General features: G+C 38.8%; 1 protein-coding gene across 4 annotated transcripts in view; it reads left to right on the forward strand.

Annotated features, from left to right (window-relative positions):
* Window positions 1-835: 835 nt before the first annotated feature.
* The window catches only part of LOC132095298 (citramalyl-CoA lyase, mitochondrial-like), a 64,266-nt gene continuing 37,239 nt past the window's right edge, over window positions 836-27,862 (forward strand). For 3 of the 4 annotated variants that reach the window (XM_059500148.1, XM_059500151.1, XM_059500149.1), the window contains exon 1: window positions 836-933. In XM_059500148.1, the coding sequence (XP_059356131.1) occupies window positions 890-933 (44 nt within the window). In that variant the 5' untranslated portion in view covers window positions 836-889. Of the gene's footprint in view, window positions 934-18,644; window positions 18,792-27,862 lie in introns of those variants that run through there. The other variant, XM_059500150.1, reaches the window with a different exon arrangement.

A 27,862-nucleotide genomic window follows, 5' to 3' on the forward strand; every position in this document is an offset into this window, starting at 1 on the left:
TTGTTTGCCATGCATGGACCTGGCTGATGGTAGTAGTAGTAATTCACCACCGCTGTGCGCCGGTTCCTGGAGTGCACTCCAGTGATGGTGTCGTGCACGTCAGCACATAGACATGACAACCAGGATCATCACCAAACTGAGGCTATGCTTGGAATGGAGTACTGGCTTACTAGCTCGCTGTACACTTTATGTATCAAGTAAAAAAAAAAAAATGTTGTTGGATTAGTATGTATAATGTAACTATAAATGTTTCAAACATTGTTGATCTCATTATTATAATTCAGTAAGAAGAATTCTTATGTCATTATGGGAATAAAAATAATAATTTCATCCAGTTGATCCAGTTTTATGTGAATAAAATGTTGTAACACAGTGAGTTTAAATAATGAGTCAAAAGTATTTTAAAATCCAAGGCTGAATTTACTTCCACACTGTAATGGAAGGTCAAGTTTAGTGCATTGTATTGTGGGGTACAATTCCACAAAGTGTCTTTTAGTTGTATTAAATGTAGGTCATAGGTATTTTATGTCCAAAAATGTGCACAATATCTATACTACATACTGCAGAAATAAGAAGTAATGCGGTATTTCCTGAACATAGCCCCCAAACATTTAAATAGGCTATACTAGGTATGATAATATAGTCCACATTAAAAGATGAAAAGGCTGAGGAATTATTAATCAGTTGTAGAGTTATTAGTAGTAGTAGCAGTAGTAGTAGTAGTAATATTTCTTACACCAGAACAAATGCACTTGCATGCGACTTTAAATTAGAAAGAGGCGATTCTTCGTGGACACTTAATTTTCCTCTGGCCAATCAAATGTCTTTACTTTTACACATAGTGACGCTGGCAGCCAATAGGAGCATCTCATGTGAGGAAGCGGAAGACATGGCGCTGCGCATAGGACGTGCTTACAGAAGAGAGCCTGTGTTGTAAGTTTGAAGCTACTAGAGATTTCTCTCCTCTTTACATTATACATCATGTATTAATGACACTGGTCGTTTTTTAAGTGCATTTGTAGTATAAGGACGTCCCATAAAACCAAACCTAGAGAATTAAGGGAGAATTTGACCAAACTCTTATTTTATGAGTGTGACATTGACATGTTTCTATGCTTTGCTTTAGAACAATAACAGTTTGGTTGTCTGTTTATTTATGTTGTCTGTGTCACAAAACGCTTGTGTAACCGAAGTCTGTAGTCCTCCATACGTCTCGTTTGTTGATATTTCTTACCAGAGATGTCAAAAGATTGAACAAGAAAGCTGAAGTTTGATGTCCACAACCATTGGTCAAACCTGAGTCCTGTTGCCTAACGTTAGTCAGATGCAGAATGGATGTTTGGATAGTATCCAAAGCGAATTAAATAATGTTTTGAGCTAAAACTATTACGTATCCTGTATGTGTATGTTATTCAGTAAGATGTCAAGGAGCGTTTGGTGTACAGATACACCTGTCGGTTGTTTGCCAGCAAAATAGGTTGACTAAAAAAAAAAAAAAAAAATAATAATAATAATAATAATTGCTTCACTGTAGTCTTTCAAAATAAAATAAATAAATCCAGCCCTTACTTAGTAGTCTATATATATATATATATATATATATATATATATATATATATATATATATATATATATATGTATGTATATATATATATATGTGTGTGTATATGTTGGGTCAGTATGTTTATTTTTTATTTTATAAAGAAATTCATATTATATTCATTATTTTGAATAAATTTTCTTTTAAAATTTCAATTTAAAATTTGGAAGAATCCTGGGTACAAAATATTGATGATAATGATCAATTCAGCTTAGCCATCACAGGAATAAATTACATAATAAATAATACATTACAAGAATATATATATTATATTATTATTATTATTATTATTATTATTAAATAAATGCAACCTTGGTAAGAATGAGACTTCTTTCAAAAACTTTACAAAATATCTCGCTGATCCCAAACATTTCAATGGTACTGTATGTGTACATGTATAAAGATATAAAGATGCGTGTGATATTTCACAGCACTCTCTTTTATATATACATTTATATTTATATTGGATTAATTTGATTGGAGTAATAATAATTAAATAATACTGAATTAAATTATGAATTTTATATGAATGGATGCTTTGAATAGTTTCCAAAGCAAATAAAATTTAGTTTTGAGCTTAAATGATTCTTAATATAATACTGAATGAATCTACGGTTTTTATATTCATTTAGAATATATCTGTTCTATTTACAGAATTCTTGGAATTGTCTTTATTGTAAAGTTTAGTAAGAGTGGGCAGCCACAGCATGTATTTTCTTTTATTATTATTTTATAATTATTATGGATTAATACATTTATTGATCTTTGTTTGTAAGACAGCATTTTCAGTAAAGTCACAAATTTTACTTGACCAATCTTAATAAATAAATAAATAAATGGTTTAGTGATTCTCTTAAGACTTGGTTTACATTTTATTTTGATGGTGTGTGTGCAACATTTTCCAATTTTAAACATCTATGTCCTTCAGACATGAATGAATGATTATTAAATTACATTAAGTTTTGAATCCTCAAGAATTCAACAATGTAGTCTTTTCCAGAGGTATTTCAAACAACCCCTCAAAATCGCTTAAGCAAATTAGTACTGTACTTCTACATGCTACATCTGTGTCTAATTCCTCTTGAGAGACTTTAATGAGGGACTTCAAACGGTTTAAATGTCAATTACAAAGAAGGCATGGTTTTAAGGTCCCAGTAATCTGTCCATATTGGGCATTGGTCATCAGGACATGGTGCCAGGTGGCTGTAATTCATAGCAGATGAATTTCCAGAGGCGCTCTACTGATGGGCCAGCTAATGTACAGTGTGAACTGTGACTGTCACGCCAGGGTTTGTCATATTTGCAGTTAGTATGTGAATATGCAGTGCGTCTAATGACAGCTTCGGTGCCTGAGGTCGTCCAGGAGGATGTGTTTAACTCTGTTAATTAAACCAGCAGTTCATGTTTGTTATCCCTTGAAGACAAATCCATTTGTTCAGCTTCTATAAAGGAACACGCTTCTCACACATTCACTGTTAAATTAGTTTGCCCGGGCGCATGTATAGAGAACCTGGATTATCATCAGCTTTCCATTTTTTTAATAACTTTTTGAGCTGATGTGTGTTTCTTTTTTTTTCTCTCCTGCCACAAAAGCTATAGAGCAAACTGAGGTGGCTTGGAAAGAAATTTGAACACATGGCTAACTGCACGGGCTGGACCCAATTCCGAGACCCGCGAGCAGTTTGTGTGTGTGTGTGTGTGTTTTATGGAGAGCCGAGAGCCACTGGCTTGGAAGCAGACTGGGATATGTCACAAACACCCTCATGTCAAAGATGCAACAGCATCCCAGAGGAAACATGGATTGACGCTATGAACTCGAACAAGTGATGAAAGTAGCCTAGAGCTTGTCAATTACACTTCCCGGGCTTGGACCCTATATGTTAATGGGCAGCTTCCCCTTTCAAGGCCTGCCAAGACTTTATAGTACTGGTTATAAAACCATGAAGTGTAATGTGCTACTATAACTTTTTCGATTAAGAGCAACTGTGCAAATGCCCTCGAATACCTGGAAGCAATGGAAAGCAATTTTAGAGGGGTTTGTTGGCATAAATCAAAGTTGGGGTTCTTTATGCCTTCATTTGTGAAACATTTTAATTAACTTCTTTTTGGGATCTGGTCCTGATGGGTTTTTGCTTATATTTGCCCATCTTGTATGTTAACGATGAACCTTGTTTTTAAATGCTAAATGAGTGCCCCAAAATACCCCACTGTGCCCGTTGCCATCAAGTTGATTCAAACTACTGAATCAAATATACAGTCCGTGTTTAAATTTTTATATAAACTGCACCGGCAGTGCATGAAAGGGATAAATTACGGTTGTTGTTTTTTCCTGTTCTAATATTCCTTGTGTGTGTGTGTGGAAGGACTGTGACTTTTCCGAACAAAGTCAACAGGACAGGACAGATCATTTTAAATGTTCAAAGCCGCCAATCTCCCCTCATCTGGTGCCTTTTAGTGTAGGTGCAGCCTTTGGCATCCCATAGAAAAATAAATGAGTACTGAGTAAATAGTGATGTGTTGACAACTCATTTCCACATTGATTGGTGCCGGTAACAGGAGCAGAGGTGTGTGGCCTTAATCCAATTACGATACAAAACCCGAGCCTCACTGTAACCAACCACCTTATAGAATACGGCTTGAACCGTGTAACCAAAATATGAGTTAGCCGGCGGACCCAGTGTGATCAAAGCAAGCCTGAGGTTGTTTTAGTGTGAAATAAGCTGGATTCAATGCCGCTCCCTCATAAAGTGTGTTTAAGGTTGTGTTTATATGTCTTTGCTCTTTATGTAACAAAAAAAAAACAGATATCATTTTTGCGCTCATCTTGCTCTCACATTTCAGATCAGTACGTCAATATATCGGTCTATTACCTGTTGTTGACCCCCTTAAATCGGGCCTTTGAAATTTGTTACAGAGCATTAACTTAACACATGTTCTGGGGGAAAAACAAAGGGGAGGTAACAGGATTGGGAGCCAGCTGAGTAAACTGAATGTTAGAGGGATGGCAGTTCGACGCGTTCTTCTCCCGGAGGTAACTGAGAAGGTCCATACGGCCAACAGATGGAGATTTGTGCTCTGAGTCCCCACCGACCCAAACAAGTGCCTCTGCTCTTGCATTAAAAGCTTTGATCAACGGAGGGTCTCGGCCAGAGAGCGGCTCCTCAGATAGGCCATGGGCTCGCATCTGTATAAACATGGCCTTTCAGGAATGTGTGAACAATGTAACAATAGAATCTTGTTCTAGAGCCAGACCCCTGGACTCGTGCGGTTCACCGATCGAGCTTGTGCTCGGATTAAATGAACAGTTTTGGGAATATTCGCTGTTTTCAGACATAACAGCGATGGGATGTTGAAACTTTGCCTTTGATTCACACGAGTTTGAACGTGAGAGTGGCACAAAATTATGATGGCCTTTTTTTTTACTTTTAGATACATAATTAATAATTATATTATTATACTTTTTTTTTTTTTTTTTTAGAAAGTGAATTTTTGTACTTATTTACCCTTAAAGTTTAGTACCTAAATTGTACGTATTATATTACCTTTTAAAAGGTACTGTACCTTAATTTCTGAATGTTTTGTATTTTCTCTCTTTTAAAACTACTACACAGAGCATGATTAGTGTAACGTTTACAACGAAACAATAAGGTGTTACATCGGGCGGCTGTTTTTGATAAACACGCTTTGTTGTGTGTGTGACTAAACAGAACGGACCAGTTCTGAGAAAATGTTTACAGAGAAACCACTGAGTCACTGCTTGCAGGTGAACTGGCTGCAGTGTGGGGTTTGTGCATTGGCTTGTATGATCTCCTGCCACAGTGTCTGCCACGCTTAGTTCATCATACTCCAGGAAGAGCTCTGGAGAGACACCTGGACTGGGAAGGCCACGCTGTGCCAAGATCAACCGAAATCAACACGCATTTTCTGTCTTATACATCATAATTATTAACTTTGTTGCTGAGTTTACAGCAGGCAGCTGAATGAATATTTATAGTGATTTCCATGCTCAGGTTTGTGGCAGCAGTTCTCTCTCTGTCCCCATGGTGTCAGTGTTTGCAACGTTTGATTATTGCCCTTTGGTCACACCCCAGGGCCTGCAAGTCAATGAAAAGTTTCAACTTACCATTTTATAGACAAGAATACAGTTTTATTCCTTACTTGTTTTTGTTTCTCAGTATATATTTATTGTTGGATACATTATTTTATATAAACATAAATGAAATATAAGTTATTGCATTTTATTGCATTATTATTAGAGATTATTAGAAATACAGCATTAAAATAGCATTAAAATAATTATTGAAATTATTACAATAAAAAAAAAATTATAAAATTATAATAATATAAGATAATCTATTAATAAAAGAAAACGTATAGGTGTGCTGCACGGTTATTTATTTTATGGCTTTTATTTAATATTGCTTATTTTATTTGCTATTTATTTTGAGAGTTATACTCATATTATTATTGAGTTATACTCAAATTTGATCCGGTAAAGTGTACAACCATCCAACCACAATTTTTATTTTCTTTTTTTTTCAGTACATACGTTATATATTTGAATAAGTGCATGTGGGTGACATATGCCAACCTCCCTAAATACTGTCTCTCCACCTCTTAAATCACTAGAGGCTGCTAATTTTATGTAGAACTTAAGTTCTAATTTAAAAGCCAGAGCAAACAGCACTTACAGTGAAATTAGTCTCTGGCGATGAAGCGTGCAATGAAATCATATCCATCCCTTTTTAATGACTGAATGAAATATTAAAAGAACACAAGCAATAAGAGGAGAAATAATAATAGGAGCAGATTTCCCATGGTGCAGCACATGGAAATGGGGAGATAGGAGCCCTGAGGTTGGGCTGGGCTCCTTCTCTCCGTGTCTGTGAGGCTCCACCAAGCCAGTCAACGTTCCACCGTTTCTCATTAGCTTTGGAAATGAGCACGTCGTGGTTCCGGCTACGCAGCAGGAGGTTGGAGATCTGCGTTCAGCTGTGTTTGGAAGATAGGTGGCGCTGGTGATCCTGAATATTGCCTGCTTGTCCGTTCTTATATGGCTCTAATATTAGAATAATGTCTGTAGCTTTTTTACAACCCGGGCAAGCCATATACTCTCACAGTGTTTCAAAGTGCTTTGGACTTTTAAAACACCGGTTGTAGTTTCTATAAATGCTTTTGTAATTTTCATATTGGTTTAAGGCTCTTTTCCCACTGCGTTGGATGAACTATTGTAATCCCAAATTGAGCATTTGGCTCATGTTGCTTTGAGAGTATGTTTATGGATTTGAATAAGTGAGTCAATGTTAATTTTATAGTAACTGTTAAATGTCAAATTTAGGTTATTGGACTTCTCTTTTCATAATAGGCCTTTAATGCCCTGGATTTGTGTTTTGTGGAGAACAAAGCTCCTGCCTGTGAATTTCTCTTTTTTTTTTTCTTCAGGGAATCATCTCTTTTAACACCGTTTCATCATATGAAAGTAGCACAGCTGTTGTCAGATTCACAGAAATGCTATTCTGCCGGAATGTGTATTTAAAAAAACACATATAGACAAAATTCAACCTTACAAATTGTCTAATTAAAAAAAAGCAGAGATATTTTTATTATAGTACACCCCTATTTATTAAATATGCCATGATATTATTTTAGAAAGAAAAAGTACTAAAAGAAAAAAGTTGCAAATTCTAAAATGCTTTTTAAATAGAAGTACTCATGCCAGTTTCAGTAGGGTTTTATTTTTTTTTTTGCTATGAATGCAATACTGTCTCTCCAGTTTGATTTTCAAGGTTTGGCTGAACTTGATTTTTTTTTTCAGGTATTCACACGTCTGTGGGATTTGGAGGGAGTTAATCAGATTTCTCTGCTTTCAGCAGACATGTGTTAGGAGCACATTGAACCTGAAAAAACCTACTAATTGTGGATATCACCCCTGCAATGATTACGGCTTACTTCCTCTTTCTTATTGCTTCTTTGCTTTTTGTGTCTTTTAGTTTCACCTTTAGGCTAGAAAGTAGTTTGTCCCAATGTCAACAACTATGTACCTCACACTCTTGTATTCAGCAAAGAGGATTTGTAACAGCTATTAATCTGCAAAATTGTTTATCTTTAAAATCGAGTAGTCAGCAGGTTGCCTAAAAAGCTTGTTTACCTGTTGGAAGGAAACCCTGTATAATTAACCACATTGGAATCACTTTTTTAAGGGGCAACAGAATGGGTCTTAAAGGCCCATTTTTTTTTAAATTTGACTTCTTTTTTTAACTGCATCTTGTGAATAGCAGCACACCAAAAAAAAAAAAATTCATATACATCATATACATACATCATATACATAAATAATAATATACATAATCAATACATAAATATGTGATGAAATAGCTGAAAATGTGTAGCTGCATGTTTTTAGAGGGAATTTAAAAAAATACAACTTTTAAAGATGAAGAACAGCATGCAAAATAAAGATGTTAATGAATCAATCAAAAATGCATCTATAATACTTTATATATATATATATATATATATACACGCACACACTATGAATGAAACTACTCCAATGATCATCCTAAAGAAGCTTATTAGATTTATTCTTATTTTAACTATTCAACTATAGTAACTAATTGGCTAATAGACTTTTGCATGATAAGCCAAACATAATAAGAGATACCTAGGGCTTGAAAAAGATCTTTGTACTCCGAAAGGTTTTTGATTATTTAATAAATAGAGTTTACTCCACTGTGACCCCTCCTGCCTTTCCGGATGCTCTCTGTGTCGAACGCCTGCTCCTGAAAATCTCGTTCAATGCATCCTGTCCCATTTCCAAAGGGGTGAACTGGTACGGCCTTTGGAGGTGGGAGCACGCAGGCAAGTGAGACCGTTTACTTACGCCTCTTAATGGGGAGCGAGATGGGCGCCTGTTCACATCACTGGGAATAAGGGCAGACACTGCCCTGCTAGTGCTGCAGCTCATTAGAACAAGGCCAAGATTCTGCCACAAACAGGAACTGGACCGAGCCAAAGACCCCCCCCCCCCCACACCTCATCACACTCCAGAGAAAAATCTGTGCTCGTAGGATGTGTCTGTCTGCATCACTGACCCCCTTAAGGCTCAGCTGCCTTCGGTTCGGTTACAGTTAGTGCCTCCTGAGTACACGCAATATTTGTTTGGTTAGTTTTTGTTTGTTTATTGTTTCCAGATGGCAGCCCTCAACTTTGCCTGCGCAGCTTTCAAGTTCCCAGTGAGCGTTTTATAGTCTTGGCTGGAGTGCTTATCCTGTTTCCTAGACCTCGCTTTATGATGGCACTTTTTCTTTTTTTTGAAACTGGGAGCAACTGTCAAAAGCTGCCTGCACTTTTCTTACGTGAAAAGGTGCAGTGTAGCTTTGTTGAGATGCCACAAGGTTTACCCTAAGTTTCAGGGTCACTTGTGAAGGTAGTGTCCCATTCTCTGCAGTTTAGTTCCTTATTGGGAACCGACCAAATCTCTTTGTTCATAGAGGTGCAGTGAAATGTGGTCCTTTTGTTATAAGAAGGACTGATGAGGCTGGAAACCTTTTCCCATGGCTGAATCTGGGCACTGTTAAAGCAACGTCACTTATTTACAAGAATACAGGAGGTCAGCATCGGCTGTAAATTCGGGGGTTTAAAACCAGGGGCCTACTCATATCCTTAAAGGAATATTCAGGGTTTGATACAAGTCAAGCTCAATCAACAGGATTGGTGATTGTGATTTGTGCATTAATCGAAAGCACAATTGTTGATTAAATTTAATTGCAACATGTAACGAAAATAGAGGTCACGTTGCCAATCTTTGGAAAACTAAAAAACAAGAACATTATTTTATTAAAACTTGAGTTATTTGAAAAGCTGTGTAAATCATTTTTACAATTGTTTTAGAGTTTATGGCAGTTGTGTTGTCATGGTGACAAAGTAAATAATATACATTTTTTTCTTTTATAGCATTATGCCATAAATGCTGATGATTAAGCTTGAACCAGAATAAGTCTTCATTTCCACTGATAACTGGTTATTCTTGCATGTCATTCTGATTGAACCACAATTTACATGAATCTAAACGACTGCATCTCGTTTAGTTGTGACCGCATGTTTACATTGCTAAAGCGACTGGAACCTGTTTCCCGTTGCACGCAGCTGGTGTCAGCGCTGAGGTGTCATGGTAACTGCACGATGACTGTGTCAGGCAGGGCTTAGCTCATGTCAGTCTTAATCACGGGATCATCGTGTTGTTAAGGTGCTGAGAAAGCTGCGATACAGTATCGCGTGTAGCACTGTAGCACGCTCTGGCCTGAGGCTGACCCCTGGGATGAGGTGTGACCGTGACGTATAAGCTGTGTTTTTTTCCTCCAGACCTTGTCTGTCTGTTTAATCTTTTCCCTGACCGTTCGGTGGCATGGGTTGGGAAGAGGACAACAACTCTTGGGTGCACTTTTTCTGAACTGTGTTATCATGTAATACTTTCCTTTAAATAGCAGGGAAGCCTCATGCATTTAAGGTGTTAAAGAAGTGACCTTAAAAGACAAACAGGTTGTCAATGGGAATGTAATAGTGTTGTGCACTAAAAGCTTTCTAAGTAGTACTCTGTACACTGTAGTTAAGTGTCTTTGCTTTGTTTTTTTATGAAATGCTGTTCTTTATGCAAACCTATTTCTGGGACAGTGGTGTGATGCAGGAAGTTTTAATTGTTGCAATTGTTAGACTCAAATTATGCGTGTTTACATCATACAAGCACACAACAACCTATTTTTAGGGGTAGTATGAGGTGAAAGTTTAAATTTGGTGAACCAGACTATTTTTCCACTATTTATTCACTCTGTAATCATGTAACAGTGGGAAAGGAATCTATGTAGGTTCTCTGTAAAAATACTATATATATATATATATATTAGTATTTAACACTTTTTAATGTTGTCATTGATGGAGGTATAGATATCTGTCATATATTTGGGGATTATTGTGGATGCCACATAATATATCCATAAATTAACACCCGTATGTGATTTGTGGCACCCCTTATGTGATCCATATGTTGCATAGCCCATTTTTGCAGTTAGTCATCACTGTAAATCATGAGTTAGGAAAGGAGTCTACAAAGGTTTTCTGGAAAAAAAAAAAAAGAATCCAAAATGTACTGTTTTGGGTAGTACATTCTGTTCAAAATCCTTTAATTTCTTCACCTCTTCAATGGTGGGCTTTGGGTCAAAAATATTTAAATCTATTGGTGACTTGAGAGATGCATGTCTAAGTGATGGTTTACTTGTTACGCGAAACAGAGGTTCATTTGGGACTAGTACATAGATCAGTCAGGCCTCTTCAAACACTTAGCTTCTGAACTAATTATCACTTAATAGCTGATGTGCCAACAAACAACTAGGCTAATTATTCTCTGATTTTGCTTCCGTGAGAGCACAAAGTGAATTATTTTAACGCCTTTGTAAATGTCCCCAGAAGAGCGTTCTTTATCAGAATCTGCCCCAGCTGCTAAATGCACTAACAGGTGAGGGTGTCTCAGTACATCTGTGGCTTTTTTGCTGTGCTTGGAATACTCATTTTACCGGAGGAAAAAAACATTTGTGACTGGTATTGTTTGGTTTATCGGTAGCTAAGAAATGATGACACAATCTCTTTGTTTGTAGTTACTTCCGAACAAAGAAATGCAGCCTTGTGAATTTGCCCATGGCATATTTTTTTTCTATGCTCGTGTCTGAAAGGTTTGAGGGGAACAGTTTGTTTAGATGAAAAGGTCCTCTAAACGGTTTAACCTTCCCGAGCGGCCCAACAAACAGATAGGCTGAAATTGGTGGTGGCATGGCCGGCCTTTTAAAAAAGCAAAGCCCTTACATTTGTCTGATCCGCATCAATTTGTATTCAGTTGACACGAAGGGCCGTGATTATGAAGACGTGTGAATTACAGACCAGGTCATTTGAAAGTGACAACCTGGGAATGGCACCAAAGCCTTTAGAGGAACAGCCTTTTGAGGCCTTTTCCCTTTAATTCCGGTGCTGGCTTGTCCCCACAAACACCCCTTAGTCCAGTTGGCACGGCTTTGATCTGTCCATTTGACAATGAGCCCATCACAAGATTGCAAATTAAGGCAACTGGACACTAAATATGAAATGGAACAAAATAACATTTGGGGGTCTTTCTTGTGTTTGGACCATACTGTTTGTATTCACAATTACTGGGAAAACCTGTTGCGGTGTGTCTTTTTGATTCTGTTGAGTTCCTGGTTTTCTTTTTTTTTTGTGTGTTTTCCAAGTTGTGTGATTTCCATCCTGTGCTGCTGGTAGTCAGGCCACGGTAAACATCTCTCAGACACATCGCCATGCCTTTTAGACCCAGCCGCAGCCATGCTCTACTTCCTACAGGCTTTTGTTTACCCTCCTGGGCCCCAGCTGTTGGGATAGGTGATAGCCATGCTCCTTGCCCGAGGCCGCCCAAAACCTGAGTCTGTGCACTGTTGCACCCCAAAACCTAAATAGGCACATTAGACACAGCACATTAAGGGACTGCTGGTGTGGAGGTGGGTGCGTGTCCCAAGAGGCCTTCGTCTCCCTCCTCCTTCACACCTCGCCCCCTTTGCTGAGCCTGGACAGCTCAGGGGCCACGACACTGCGAAAGCTCAACGCGGGCCTTTGTACTTCACCCCCCCCCCATTCTCCCACTTCCATTCACACAGTAGCTTACTGATTTAGATATTTCTCCACCAGTGAGAACGGGTGCACATTGTTTGCTTCTTTTTCTTGTTACACTGTGTTTGATCTGCCATTATGTTGACCTAGAGTCATCTTGATGCCGTTTTTGTGTCCCTGTTGACTTTTCTTTCCATGCTACACTCCCGTCCCAACGTCTTTAGCCCCACATGCATTGGCACAGCACTATAATCCGTGAAAATACCCACAATGCTGTCGGGCTAAATGTGGCATACCATTTTTATTGTGGGCCCGATGCACTGGGGTCTATCAAAAGTTTAAAATGTAGGGTATTTTTTAAAATAAATGATGCTGCATTAAGGAGGAATAGCGAAGCACACCGATGACTCAGAGTAAAAGACTCAGAAAAAGAAAAGTTGGTAGAAAAGCTGTTTGATTGTACAAAATACAAATATAATCGCTGATACAGACCAGACAGACTATTATGGAGATAATAAAGACTAAAGGGGAGAGGAAAAAGTAACATGGAGATAAAAACAAACTGCCCAGTTTATCCTTACTGACAATTTTCTCCTCTATAATGAATTGTATTTCCCTGTGGCTCGCGTTGTGCGCTCTGATTTTGTGCAGATTCTGATTGGTGTCATAGCTGAGAGAGCGCGAAAGATTGGATCAATAACATGGACCCGGGATCAGAAAATGAGGAAACCTGTTCCCAAAATAATGAAAGGAATGATGGTGTCTCTTCACTCGTAATGAACTTTACTACGAGCGTACTTGAGCATGACTTTGTCTCAGAGCAATGCAAATGGAATTGCCCCCTGATGGTTTGGAATGCACCCAGCTGGCCTTTAAAAGGTGATAATTGGAAAATACAGGATACAGCCGTGGTCAGAAAAGGGACTTCTTGTTCAACTGCTTTAACCACTGTGTATTTGATACAGGCTACGGAAGTCTTGCTTTGAGCAAGATTTTTAGATTTTGCTTTTTTACATTTTTTTTTTTTAGGCAGGTCACTTTTTTGTTTATTTTAATTTTACTATAGCATGCAGCTTTTGCTGTTAAGATGTGTTTGTATTTTAATTATTTTCTTTTATTAACAGCTGTATAGTTTTATTTCCTCTACAGATTTTAGTTGGGTTGCACTTAGAACTGAATTATTTTTTTTTTATGATATTTTACCATAATTAACCCATTTATTATTAATTCTTATTAGACCATTATCACAATCATATGCTTGCCATCTGTTTATCAATCATAAGAGATTTGTCTGGGGTGAATTTTTTTTAAAATTATTTTATTTATTTGTTTATTTTTATTTTTTTCAACTCCGCTCAATGCCTGGTTTGATTTTTCCCAGGCTTATGTAGCTCTCACAGATAAAGGTAAAGTGGGGCATAGAAGGGGTAAAAGCATGCCCCTGACTCACCTCCTTTCCTCTAGCTTTATTGTAGTCCTACAGCAGTGCATAAAGCCAGACGGCATTCCTCTACATCCACGGAAGGAAGTCAGGAGGCCTGGGATTTTGGAAAGCTTCTGTCCCTTACAAGTCTAAATTGAAACCAGTTCGCTACTCCTCCCTTAACTCTGGTTAAGGAGGCGCAGACGGACTTCATTAGAGTTGCTCAGTACTAAGGGCTCAGCTATAATCTGACTCTAACTCTGGCAGTGAATGCTTTCTAAGTTTGACTTGTGTATGTAATGTGCAGAGTTATGCAGTAGTGTCTATTTTTGGAGTCCCGTCAAAGCTCAAACAAGACGATAAGTGTTATCATTTGACGCCACGCTTAGGCGAGCTGTTATGAAAATCCCAACATTATCCATACAAAAAAGTGTGCGTTTCGTGCCACCCTGCCTGACCTGGGTGTCAGTCTGCTGAAGTTTCCATCATTAGCATACCGATGTGCCGCCTGTACAGGAAAGCTTCTGAAATATCACATGGAACCTTTTCAAATAGTTTCCTCTGAGTCATGAGCCGTGCTGTTAGTGGTTATGTCAGCTGGAGGTGAAAAATCTAGACTCCAGTTCAAGTGCAAAATCATCTCTGTGCTAATGCTAATTTATATAGTGCGATCTCATCCCAAGACACCATGCTTTCTCATCTCATGTATTTGCTTTAATGCGTGACGTGTATTCTCCGTATTGATGTGTATCAGGTGACAGAAATGTTGTCCAGGTGGAGCGGGGAAGGAAGGGTGGTGGTTTGATGCGGCCCATGGCCAAGCACAACAGCTTCCATTCCTCCCTTTCCACCACCACCTCCCACCCTCCCTCCCTTCATCATACTGATTATCCAGATTTTATTCAGCGAGATGTGAGAATTAATTTTGTTGAGCTTATCAGCGTAGGAACTGACTGCCAGGAAGGCATAACTAATTAAACTAAAAGTAGCAGTTGCTAATTTATATAAACTTTTTCCTGCAGCAATTATTTTTGAAATCCTCTAAAGACAGGGTTGTTCGTGAAGCTGTGAACTACTAACAAAAAGTAGCAAACTACATTGAGGATCTTTAAGGAGAGATAGCATTTTTTGTATGAATGGAGTTGGTGACTTTGAATGAAAAAGATGGACTGTCATTTAGTGAGAAAATCTGGGGCACTCCACTCAGCTGTTTGGTGTTAGTGCTAATCTGTCTCTTTAAAAGAGTTGTTTAACTGTATGCCTTTCTCCTTAGGATGAAGGGTTGTTTATCCCCCCCGCCCCCTTTGCTTACACATTGATGTAGGCCTTCTGGATTTACTGCGGCGTTTCTACAGATGCTGTGAAGTTTGCTGTCTACAGAGTCGAGGCGCCTGCTCTGCCATTTGCATCCACCTGGCAGTTTAGTAAATTCATTAGCCAGAGGCAAGAAAACAAACACACTGCCCTTTCCTCCCTCCCACCTCCACTCTGCCTTTCCACGTTCGCTCTTTTTATTCCCTGCTGCCCTCCGCTTTGCATTTGTATTCCAGATTCCGTTGGATTCTGTATGTTAATACTGTATTCAGTGGTTTTGGAATGTTGGATTATAGCCGTAGCCTTCAGTCATGTTTCCACTGTCACGCCAATTAAACGAAACCTGGTATTTACTTTCGAGAAACGCACAGCAGCATGTCTGTTTAGCATTTTGAGCTGAAATTATGTATCGTAAATGCATTTAAATAAGCCTTCGGTTTTGAGACGTGACAATGCTCATAATGAATGTTCCCGGAGCCGTCTGATACTTAGAATACCGTGTAGACCGCAGATCCGTCTGAGCGATTCCCAACAAGGCAACGCTGGATTTCTAACCCCACATTGGGTGCTATATCGTGGTTTTGGAACTTGCATGCTCCACTCCTCCTCCTGCTCTCCGCTGGGTGAAAATGTGGCAGCGATAAATGTTGATTATCTGAATTTGCTTCTCCTAGTGTAAGCATTTAGGTGGTTTTTACAGGAAGCCAGATAATTAAATAATAGAGGAAATCAAGTTTTCAGCTGTGCATTTTCACTATAGATTACAATTTAGGCCCAGTAGTCTGATCTGTAAGGGTTTTTTTATTGGATTGTTGCGTTACACTTGTTCCGAACGAGCTGAGTATCGTTAACAGCCTAACGACAGAACCTTGTTATATTAGCTGCTTGAGATGGACCGCAAGGACCAGAGCCTGTTATTTGAATGAATTCTTAACTAGAATATGGTTGGATTTTAATTACTGTCCTCACAAGGTCTTGTGTGTGAGTGGAAGTGGGCGGCCTCGGTGGATTTGGTCACTGTGTTGTGGAGCAGAAGTAGGTTGGTCTTCAGGAAACTCCCTGTAGTGTCAGAAGCAATCGTGTATAAGCCAATATTAATTAAAGGATCTGGACCGGGTGGAAGGGAGGGGGCTAGTGGGGGGTGGAGGTGTGTGTGTGTGTGTGTGTGTGTGTGGGTGGGTGGGGGGGGGGGGGTTCAGTCACATAGGCTTCTGGGTCACACACGCATACATGCACGGACCACAACAGCCTCAAAAACAGAGTGTTCTTTATTTACCCAGAGATTTTTGTATTAATGTTCTGAGGAACACATTTTATTACGAACTAGAAAGGCCATAATTCATGCTTTTTTTCCCCATTTCATCCAATGATTTTAAGATGCGTCACCAGTAGCACTTACACATTTACGCCGTATCTGGCTAGAGACTGAGTTCTAGCTAAACGTCAGTCATGCATGCCGCATTTGAATGGCCGTCCTGTTGATATTAGCTGTTTAGATGCTATTAGTGCAGGTCTGGTGGAAACATTCATGCCCGAGAGAGTCTGAATCCTGTGTAAATGTCTAATAGTGCTGTAAATGCACACGGTTCATGACAGGTTTCACTGACCCAGGGTCAGCACGAGTGTCAAAGTCTCTTTGTTAAGTAATGGCGGTGCTCGTTTCTGCGTCTTTTCTGGGTTCAGGGTGTTTTAGAGGAGAAGGGGACACCCGTGAAAGAGGCACCTCTCATTTGTTCTGTGTCTAACCACCAACTCAAGCATGTGTGAGTTTATCAGGGTAATTTGTGCCCTGAGAAATGTGATTCAACACATTTGTATCCTTTTTCTTTTACATAAACACGTATAATTTATTTTTTAATGTGTCAGTCACTCTTAGATCAACCTAACCAAAATCAGTCATGATTTCCCAAGTTTTCAGAAGCACACACAGGAGGTGCTGCGGAAACACGTGCAGTACCAGGTCCTACCACTTGAGGGCGAGGTTAACTAATCAGGCTTGTGTTGGGCAGTTTTAGAAGAACTGTTTGGGATTAAATAGATTTGAATTAGAGTAAACAATTCTACAGTAGGGGTGGCTAAGTCCACTTATTTTATTTTATATCCAGTACTTTTTAAATAGGCCAATGTTGAATCTGATACTTATACCTGAGAGGAAAAAAAGTGATTTCTGTGGATAAAGTGAGTAATTAACACCTAACTCTAATGGCATTATTTACATTTCAATTTGCATAAACATTTTTTTTTCTTTGAAACATGATGCACATCAAATGTTTAATAATCATTAATTGCTTATATGTTGAATATACTGTAGGGCAGAATGTATGTCAATATTATAATATACAAAAAAATCTATATTTTTAATCTTCTATCTGAATTCAGGGTCATACCAGTGCCATTTCAGTTTGGACTGAGACTCTGGGTAAGTACAAAATGCAACTGCTCATAATGGCAGCTTCAGTCTACTGGACAGATGGGTGGTTTGGGAAGATCTTACCTGGGTCTTTCTCCATCTATGAATTCTCAATATTTGTTCTGTGTTCAGTTGTTCTGTTCAAAGAGACACATGGGCTGCCTTCATATCCACAAAGCTGGAGACAGAGTCTTTCTGACCCGTATCCTCCCTCCGCTGGGCCTCAGCCACCTGTGGTGCAGCTAGACCATCCATCTTTCCCTCACACAAACACACACACGCTGCTATGGGCTGTGCCCCACAGTCATTGCGTAAGCATCCTGACATCTTAATGTAAGAGTTAAAGGAATAGTCTCTCAAAAATAAAAATTGTCATCATTTTCTCACTTTCATGTGGTTCCAAAACTGTATGACTTTGTATGTTTCGTGGAACAAATATAGAAAATATAGAAAGGAATCTACACTGCCCTTGTCCTTTCAGTGAACTCAAAACTTTTTAAGCCATGCGGTAAGAACTATAGCTCTCTCAAATCACTTTTGTTCATAATTGATGTTCCAAATCTGGCACATCAAGGTTTAATGCCACTGAAGTCTTATAAAAATTATGGAAAGTTTAAATGTGTACTCCTATATAGTGAAACACAATTTCAAGTTTTGCTTCACATAAAACGAGTAGAGGACATGCAATCTTCTGGTGTATGAGTAGCATTGGCTACATTTGTGGTACTTTTTGGAGCTTTTTGTTGTTATTGCTGCTTAACAGCCTGTAGATTTTATATGCTTTCTTTTATGGAAAAGATCAGCTTGAACATTCTTTAAAATGTCTTCTGTATTCTATCAAAGAAAATGAGAATAGGGTGAGTAAATAATTAATAAAAACAATTATATATTATGAAAATAATTTTTCTCACGAGTCAGGGCTTTCATGGCACCTTTCTATAACATATATTCAATAACATTATTTTTTAAAATATATTCAGTTGAAAAAAATATGTTGAAAAATTGGGGGAAATGTTTTTTTTTAAAGAAACTAGCTATTTCTATTGTTTCTATTCTGAAGAAGTCATAATATGTCCGTCTGGTGTATATAGGTGTGTGTGTGTGTGTGTGTGTGTGTGTGTGTGTTTGTGTGTGTGAATTGGCCAGATTGTTACGGCAGTCAGATGGCAAGTGTTACGCCGTGTTTAAGAGCCAATCTCTGGCGCCGGCGTGCTCATCCCTGCAGGTCATAGTCCGCTGGGCTTTAGTCAGGTAGGCCTTCCATAGAGAGATGACTACAAAGGGCTCAGATCTGTCCATATGGCAGAGGGACTGAGCGAGGCGTGCGTTTGAGGTGCTTTGGAGTGCAGCCAGAAGAGTTGAGCTTGGCGTGAAGATGGCAGGGCCTGTCGAGAGTAGAGGTATGACAAAGAAACGCCTGTCTGGGGCTGAGTGAGTGAGTGTGTGAGAGTCTGTGTGTGTGTGTGTGTGTGTTTGCTTCCTTTGACATGGCATATAGGTTAGATTTGTTTAGCCACCTGTGTGTGGGTGCATGCAAGAGTGTGTGGGTGCGGGTTGCATTCTTAAATGCAAACACCTGCATATTCATAATGCACTCTGGATTAGTCAATGGACATATTGGAGTGTAACTTGTCTTGAAGCTTTTGTGATGACGACATGAGTACTTCAAACACTTATTGAGATGACGTGTTCTATTACTTATTTATAGGACTTGGACTCAGCTTGGTAAACCATAAAATGAATAAAAATGGGTGATGCATCGAAATTATTTTTTATAACGAAAATTAAATCGTATTCTCGGGTGATAAATTTAACCAGCCTTAGTAAAGTTCTTCAGCAGTGAGCAGCATGTTTTTGCCTTATAAAAAGTGCATATTTACACATTTACAAATTTTGGTCATGGTGATTAACAGTGTAGCATCGTTTACAGGCAACAATATTGGTTGAATATTGTTTGCCAAAATTTTTATGCATAATTTATGAAAATAATAGACTTCCCTTGGAGGAGGGAACGGAGTTATATCTAGAGTATGTAATATCATAGATACTGACAGAAGTCTGTCTGAAATTGAACACTTCCTTGCTAGCAGAATGCCAAAAAATTCATAGTATTCAAAAAACAAATTAGGCAAAAAGTACCCAGATGACCTACTATGTATGCTGAGATTCCAAAGTGTGCATTTAATGGACACTTTACTATCCCATGAGGCCACGGGAGAGGATTTGTGAATAGTGATACAACTGACGTTGGTGGGTCATATGACAGCAACATCATGGCAGATCATGGCATCCCAATTTCATTCATACTTCCCATATTCATATTACAATGTACTTTTCTAATAGTTGTGAAGTAAGCTTAAATTCAAATGTACAAATGTAGTATCCAATTTCAAACCAAGGGTGTGATTGTTTATGTGGTCCAGGAAATAATCATCTAGCAAGCTTAAAACAACCTAATAAGCATCTTAAGCAAAAACATAGAAACACCCTGTCAACCATGTACAATGCCTAGACAATGATGGTGAGTCTTTTCTGGAGAAAATTAAAAATGTCAACATTTTTGGTTCATCTTATGTCTTTTGTAGTTCATTTGAGTGTGTGGGAGTGAGGATAGAGCGTGTCAGGCACGCAGAGCTTCTGGCAGCGACTCGTCAATCTTAGCACTGCTGTTTTAAACAAATGCTAATCAGACAGCCCTCTCAACCTGTGACTGTCTCTCTCTAGCCCTCCCCGTGTTTAAAGAGACAGTCACACTGATCTCTTGTTTCTCTCTTTCCCTGTCCTCCACTCACTGCTCACTGTCAGTGAAATAGAATTACTAATATTTGGCTCAACCCATCCAACTATTTTCTCAGTTTATTTGCATTCATCATATTTCAGAGTAGTCATTTTGTTTTAATATATGTGACCCTGCAGAACAAAACCCAGTCATAAGTAGCACAGGTATATTTGTTGTAGCAATAGCCAATAATACATTGTATGGGTCAAAATTGTCTATTTTTCTTTCATGCCACAATTCATTATGATATGAAGTAAAAATAATTTTCCATAAAAATATTTTGTAAATTACCTTCTGGAAATATATCACATATTAGTAATATGCTTTGCTAAGGACTTAATTTGGACAACTTTAAAGGTGATTTCCTTGATATTTAGATTTTTTTGCATTCTCAGCTTCCAGATTTTCAAATAGCTGCATCTCAGCCAAATATTGTCCTATCCCAACAAACCATACATCAATGGAAAGGATATTGTACTCAGATTTCAGATGATGTATAAATCTCAATTTAAAAAAATTTACCCTTATGATATTAGGGCTAATAAATGAATGAATCATGAAAGAAAATAACAATGAAGGAAGGAAGAATGAATGAATACTCAAGAAAGAATGAAGTAATTGTGAAAAGGGAATGATTCAATCAATGTAATGAATCAATCAAAGCTGTACTACTAAAAAACTGCTTAACACCAGATCCATGTTTATCAAAACACATTTTCAATATTCTCCTAAATTACTTCACAAGAGATTTTCAGGAACCCCCAACAGAGAAACAAACTGAAGGGAAGTATAATTATTCAAAATAATAAAATATTGATATTGTTAATGATACACATAAATTAATATCGTAAGCAATCCAGCATCAGTAACTGGTTGACACTCATAGTACGTAGGATGTGTTGCCTCATTAAATAATGTCGGAGCCGATGACATCCGTTAAATCTGCTAAATAAAGCGCAAACAGTCTACCCACACTTGAATATAGTTATTTTATTTTAGTTTTATTTTAGTAAAAAACTCTGCCTCCTCCTGTTTTAAATGTGATTCATTGACCAAAAGAGTTAAAGATGAATTTCACTGATAGCAATATTGTCTTTCCCCTTAAAATGTCTATAGATATTGGGATTCATACCATTGTCCTGAATTCTTCTGGCCGTGATAATCATGTAAGGAAAATCTGATATCATTGACAGCCTTGCCTTCACCTATCGCACAGTATTTCCCTGCAGCACCTCAGCGAGCAGTCAGAGACGCTCAGCGCCTCAAACAGGCCGACACCTCGCAGCCCCTGCTGTCAGGTTAGTGAAAGGCCTGGATCTATTTGCATGAAATAAATAAAACCGATTGCTCATCAAGCGTGCTGCAGTGGCAAAAGGTTTCTATTCCCAGATGCAGTCTCCATCTGTGCCTCGACCACCCCGTTCTGTCGCCTTACCTCTTAAATAATTTCACAGAGGCAGTACTTTTAACACAATGTTTTCTCTCTCCCTTTCTCTCTTTCTCTCTCTCTCTCTCTCTCTCTCTCTCTCTCTCTCTCTCCTTGTTCTTCTCCTCTCCACTTAAGTTGTGTCCCACTGTGAGGACATTTTATCTTAACATTGGATGCCCCTGATCACATCGGTTTGGAACTATAGGCGAGTGGATGTGGACTAATTAATTAAGTGTTGGATAATGATTGGTTAACATGGCGAGTGGCTTCTCTCATCGTTGTAGCTGATGAAAAGGATGAGGTTTATTAGCGCTTGGACCCACTCAACTTCTCTGTCCCTCTTTTTACTCTCTGAAAACGCCCTGTCTGCCCTCTCAGTTGAGGGTTGAACTGAAGGGATGGTACACGCACCCACACACACGAGAATCCAGCGCCTCCACTGTGATTTAGAGTGCCTCAGATAATGAAGCTATATAAGCCTGTTATTTGCTGTTTTACAGCTTGTTTTATGAAGGTGAGCTGACAAGCACCGTCCATAATGGTTCCTGTCAGTTAAACTGACAGCATTACCAAGAGAAAAGAGCCCAAAGAAATTCAGCGCTTTAGAGAATAGCCGGCCTCTTTATGTGGGCTGCTCTCCTTTGATGGCCATCAGGCTGCAGGCTATCATTTTACATTTTACGCCGACTGCTATTGTCAAGAGACCATTATTGCTGCTGAACTCTGGTTAAATTCACACCTTGCCTCTAATCAATTACAGCGTTGATCCATTAATCAGCTAAAGTGAAAGGAAAAGAAAGCGATGTGGGTTAAAAGTAGGCCCCTTCTGGTTGCATGGTGCAGTACATGCCTCGATCGCCAGGACCTTTTGACTGGGAATGTGCAAGTCGGGATGCTGTCTGTCATCAACAGCCGGGGGGAGATGGTAGATCTTATTTAGATTTTTCCGCTCTGTGATTTTTGCTGTAAGCATAAGTGACTCTTTTATTAATTTTCAATTTACTGATGCTTGCTAAGGTGAGGGTGGTAGTTTTTGAACATACTCTAATCACAAGTATTAAATGGCCTGTTGCAATCTAGTGATTAAACATGATTCATAATATATTGTTTTGTCTTCCATAGAAGAAAGTCAATCATACAGGTTTGGACTGACATTAGGGTGAGTAAATGATGACAGAATGTTCACTTAGGTAAACTATCACTTTGTTTTTCTTAACAAGTTTCAAATAAAGTAGATGTATTTGCATATCATAAGTTCTAAGGACAGGTACGTGCAGAACATTTCAAACCACGTTATGCATATCTCAAAATTTGTTCTTTCTGTATGCATATCAGCATTAATCTTTCAGACTTGGGCTGTGTGTTTGAGCATGCAAATGACCCGGTGCGATGAGGAGGTGGCCATCGTTTGGAGAGATTTTATAAAAACATGTCAAACAAATCACTTCCCCCTCTCCTCCTCGCCGGCTTGTGTTCATATGCTCTCAGTCTTGGAGGTGACACGATTTAACTGTAAATGAAGCCCTGCCACCCATTAAAATGGACAATGCACGCTGGTTCTGGTAAAAGAGTCTTTTCTGTTCCAACAAAGTGTCGGCAATAAGCAGGGGAAATGTTAGTGGAGGGCATGATAATTATAGATGAGACTTATTTATTTATGTGTGGAGTCACTAGAGCCTTTTTATCAGGACGAGATGAAGGCGATCAGCTCTTTAAGAGTGGTCCACATGTTGAATAAGTGAGTGGGTGGGGATGAATGTTTCTCCGGGGGTTAAAAGCTAATTGTGTTGATGCACAAAGAGGCACTTCAAAAGTCCTCAAAAAAGAACAGAGTGGAGCATCAGGAATAGTGACGCTGTGACAGAGCTCGCACTGTGGGAATGCATCAGAGATCGAGCTTCACCTTTTAAAGTGCCTAGAGAGACAGAATCGACTTCCTCCCTCTTATTTTGTCTCTTTCTTCCTGAATAATCCCGTCTTTCCCTAAATTAAACAAGCCCCCTATTTTTTGCATCTCCTCCTGTCAGATTCTCTGATTGTTGCTGTTTTCTTCACTTTTCTGGCTATACTTTGCTGTCAGTCTGGCATTGTTTCTCTCGCTCATCCTTTTCCCCTCTGGAACAATCTGTCCCCTCAGCTGACCAGCAGTTCCTTCTGGGTTTTTTTTTTTTTTTTTTTTTTTGTGAAGTGGGGAGGGAAGCAAATCTTGTGTAGATTTTTCGGTTCTTCCGTGTGTCACTTGGCCGTGAGTGCCATTGTCTAAGGCTCCTTTTCTCCATGCCCCTCTGCCGCAACGAGTTGTGTCTTTCCCTCATGATCAGCACTTTTGTTGCCTTTGTTTCTGGCTGTACCTCAGAAGTCCATCTCCCCTTTTATGTCCCTCCCATTCAAGCCGAAGGGAACAGTTGTGCTCTGTTGTGGAGATGTTCCACTGGATTTTCACCAGTGGGGTTTCCTTTCAAACCCTTCAAAGTGCTACAATGGAGCTCCAAAGGCCTGAATGGCTATTGCCGAGTGCACACTCTTAGAAGGATCCCTTATTTTGTTTTCCCAGAGTCAATAAAAATGCTAAGTTAAAAGCTAACCCTGTTGCCCTCCCCACACCCATTGCTTGCTCCCTCCTTTTGATGGACCCTTCTCAATTATTTCTAAAGAAAAATTAATGGGAAAGTTTTCAGTGTCCTTCCCGCTGTGGATAACAATCGAACTGAACGGTAGGTTTCTCGCATTGGCACAAATTGAAACTTTCAGTATTATGAGTTATTAGTGCACACATCTGTAGAAGTTCTTTCGGGGCCGGGTAACTTTCGGCAACAGGTCGCTGTTATTATTTTGTTTTGGTGTGATGAATTGGATATAGACGTTCCTTGTGCTGAAGGCAGGCAGTCATGAGTCTTTGGTCTAGGAAACAAAAACACTGTGATGCTTGACAGCTGAGCCGTCTGTAGTCTGAGCCTTTGTGTGGAGAAGAATTAGAGCTTAGAGTTTGTGGTTTGTCAGCCATTGTGTGTGTGCAGCTTTGCGAAAGAGAGAGAGAGCAACCATTTTCCACAAGGATTACAGGTAGAAGCGTAGGCCAGTGCACATAACTGCTATGACTTCACCCTCATTGTGCAGATTAGGGCGTAAAATCCACTCTAATGAGGCAGCGGCAAGGGGAACGATGGAGGAGCAGAGAACATCCAACTTCTGGGATACTGTTGCCAGGGTCACCAGCCACCAGCTGATCCTGTTACAAGAGGATCAGATGTGTCTGTCAGCCCAGAGAGGGATTGGAATGAGAGGGAAGGAGGGAGGTCAGGTGGCAAAAGAGAGCAGAAAGTTTTATTTGCCTCTCTGACTATCGTCAGTGCCCCACAGTTAATTTGGCCACATATTTTAGCCCCGGCACCTTGTGTCTTCTGACTGGAAAACAAGGCTGATCCCATGCTGAGAAGCAGCTTTTATTGGGATTGTTTTAGCCTGGTGCCAGGAGGAGGTGGGAGGGCAAGACAAGGCCTGGAAATGGGATAAATATTGATGACTCCTTGACCATTTATTTTTCCACCGTCTTCCGAACTTATTTCATGTTTATGCATCACGACATTGATTTCTTTTTGTTGTTTATTTTTTATTTTTTTTTAACCTTCTGTTTCATCCATTCCCTCCTACCCCAATCCTAAATTTAATTTAAAAGCCCAAACACGACAGTTCCTGGATATAGTTTGCATATTAAAAAGATGCTGATTATCGCAGAGTAGATACACAAATCTTTAATTTTGTGCATTTTAGACACAGCTACTGCTGTTGCTGCCAGATGCTGGAAATAATTGTGAAATCTGCATATTGAAAGAGCTGCAGTTGACAGTGCTTGTATGTGATGTGGAGGGAGTGGGGGTTAAATTGGACAACATATTTATCCATGGTGCCGTGTCCAGGGCTGTTTATGAATGCATGAAACACACGGGTTCAAAGGCTTAAATTCGATGCTGTAGGAAACAGACAAAACAAAAGAGAAATCTTTGATTATTTTGTTTGGAAATGACTTGTTTTTTTACAGCATTGTCTAAAAGGCTAGTTTGTTTTTGTTTCCATCATTTGATTTCACAGACCCTTTAAAGTGAGGTTTTTAAGAAAATTTGGCCTGTTGGTTATTTTGTCAATGCGAGTTAAGATGAAATGCTGGTCTTTTTGTTTTATCATAAAATGCAGATGCATGTTGCATCATAGGACTGGTGCACTTATTATTTAAAATGTCACCAACATGATTTTACCCAGAGTGAACACAGTTGGCGGTTAAACGAGTACATTCTTTGTGTGGCTAGCTTACAGTATCATTATGAAAAATATAATAGCTACTTATGTCAATGTTAAAGTCGTGCAGTAAATCTTCACATCATGTCTCCTGGTTAGCTGGCATTTTGAAAGTGATGGTATACTACCCCATACATTCTTAGACCTCCTACTTGGGGTCTAATCTCAAGTTTAGAAGAGGAAAAGGAACATCTGAGATGAAATAAGCACATCTGAGAAATGCTACTTATCAACATTTTTTTTTTAAATGCAACAGCGCAGTTTTGTAGGACAGTAATGGAGCTACAGCTGAGCAGAATCGATGTCCAACGAAACCACCAGAGGTTTTTGTGTTCTCTCTTGGTCCCCTTATATAGGGAACCCAGACTTAACATTTAATGAGGACCAGGCCTGTCTAGAAGCATATAAAAGCAGCAAAGAGCAGAAAACCTCAAAACTCTCACCAGTAAATCCACTAACTGCTAAGCTAACCACCCTGTTATTTTAGCCTTTCAAGTCCAGAAAAGTGAGGACTGCAGAAATATTGTCTACATCAGGGATTGCTGAAATGTATATAATAGTTTAATGACAAGGGAAAAAGCTGGACAAATGTAACAATAAAATGTTCCAGATTGCGTATCTCGGAAGCTCTGTACAGATCTGGCCAGGAAGGCCAGCCCTCTCCAAATGGTTCCAGAGCTGCCATAGTGCCATAATAACATTTATTGCAGCTTTTTTTTTATTGCCCATGGTCTGTGTTGCTTTTTATGTGAATTATTGTACACTTAATATTGGCCACTTGAGTTACTTTTGTACATATTAATTTCTGGGTTTTCTTAGCTAAGTGCGGATCCAAATAAGAAGTGGGCAAATCATGTAATCAAATAAATCACTGGGAGATAAGCTCATTTTCCTGCAGTGACTTTCGTGAATGAATTAGTATGTTGAAAGTTGGTATAAAAATCTCATTATCCATTGTTTAACAGGATTCCAGTGGGTTTATAATGTGAGAGTGGCATACCACCAGGGGCGGACTGGGACCAAAAAGTGGCCCTGGACTTTCTGGCCCACAGTAGCCCACCACATCAAAACGCAAACGCCCCTGTTTTGATGTAATTTATTTATTTGATATTTAAGTATACTGTTTGGGGATTTTAACCAATAGGGCAACTGATCCTCCATTGAAAAAAAAAAAAAAAAAAAAGATAACCTGCGTGCTGCAGCTGTTCATTTAGCGACTCCTAGTGAGCGATACATGTTCATCACGAGACAAACATTCTCCTAGAACTCACACTTTGCATTCAATTAACCAGTGTTGGGGAGTAACTAGTTACATGTAACTTAATTACGTAATTTAATTACAAAATAAATGTAACTGTAATCAGTTACAGTTACTAAGAAAAAATGAGTAATTAAATTACAGTTACTTCTGAAAATTTTAAAGATTACAGTGGGGATTACATTTGAATATTTACACACATCCACATACAGATGTAATTGATTTCTTTCCCAAATTGAACTGACTATTCTGAGACGTACGGCCCTATAATTTCCGCGATGCAGAAACACAGTCTGGTTAGTAGAATCCAGTCATAAAAACGGGATTGCTATTGCCTAACACGGACGGAATATGCCACATTTTGGACAAATATATCAAAAGTACACTTGAATCAAAGCATATGCAAAGTTTTAATATTTGCTATAAATTCAGAGACAAAGGTTACTGTTGTTAAACCATGCCACAAATTTACATATTTATTTATTTAAAAATAAATACAAATGGTAATCCATTTGCAATAATAATAATTTAAAAAAACATGGTTACTGTACTTTTACGTAATAAAAGCAGTTAATATTTGTGAGGGAAAAACATGACTCATGTTCAGTATTAGGATTTTATATTGTAGTGATGCACTCAATTTGACATGTAGGCAATTTAGAAAGTATAGTTTTGTTAAATCTTGAGTGTTAAAGTCATGAGGTAGATGGAT

Source organism: Carassius carassius, chromosome 19, assembly GCF_963082965.1.
Source record: "Carassius carassius chromosome 19, fCarCar2.1, whole genome shotgun sequence".
NCBI classification, from domain to species: Eukaryota; Metazoa; Chordata; class Actinopteri; order Cypriniformes; family Cyprinidae; genus Carassius; species Carassius carassius.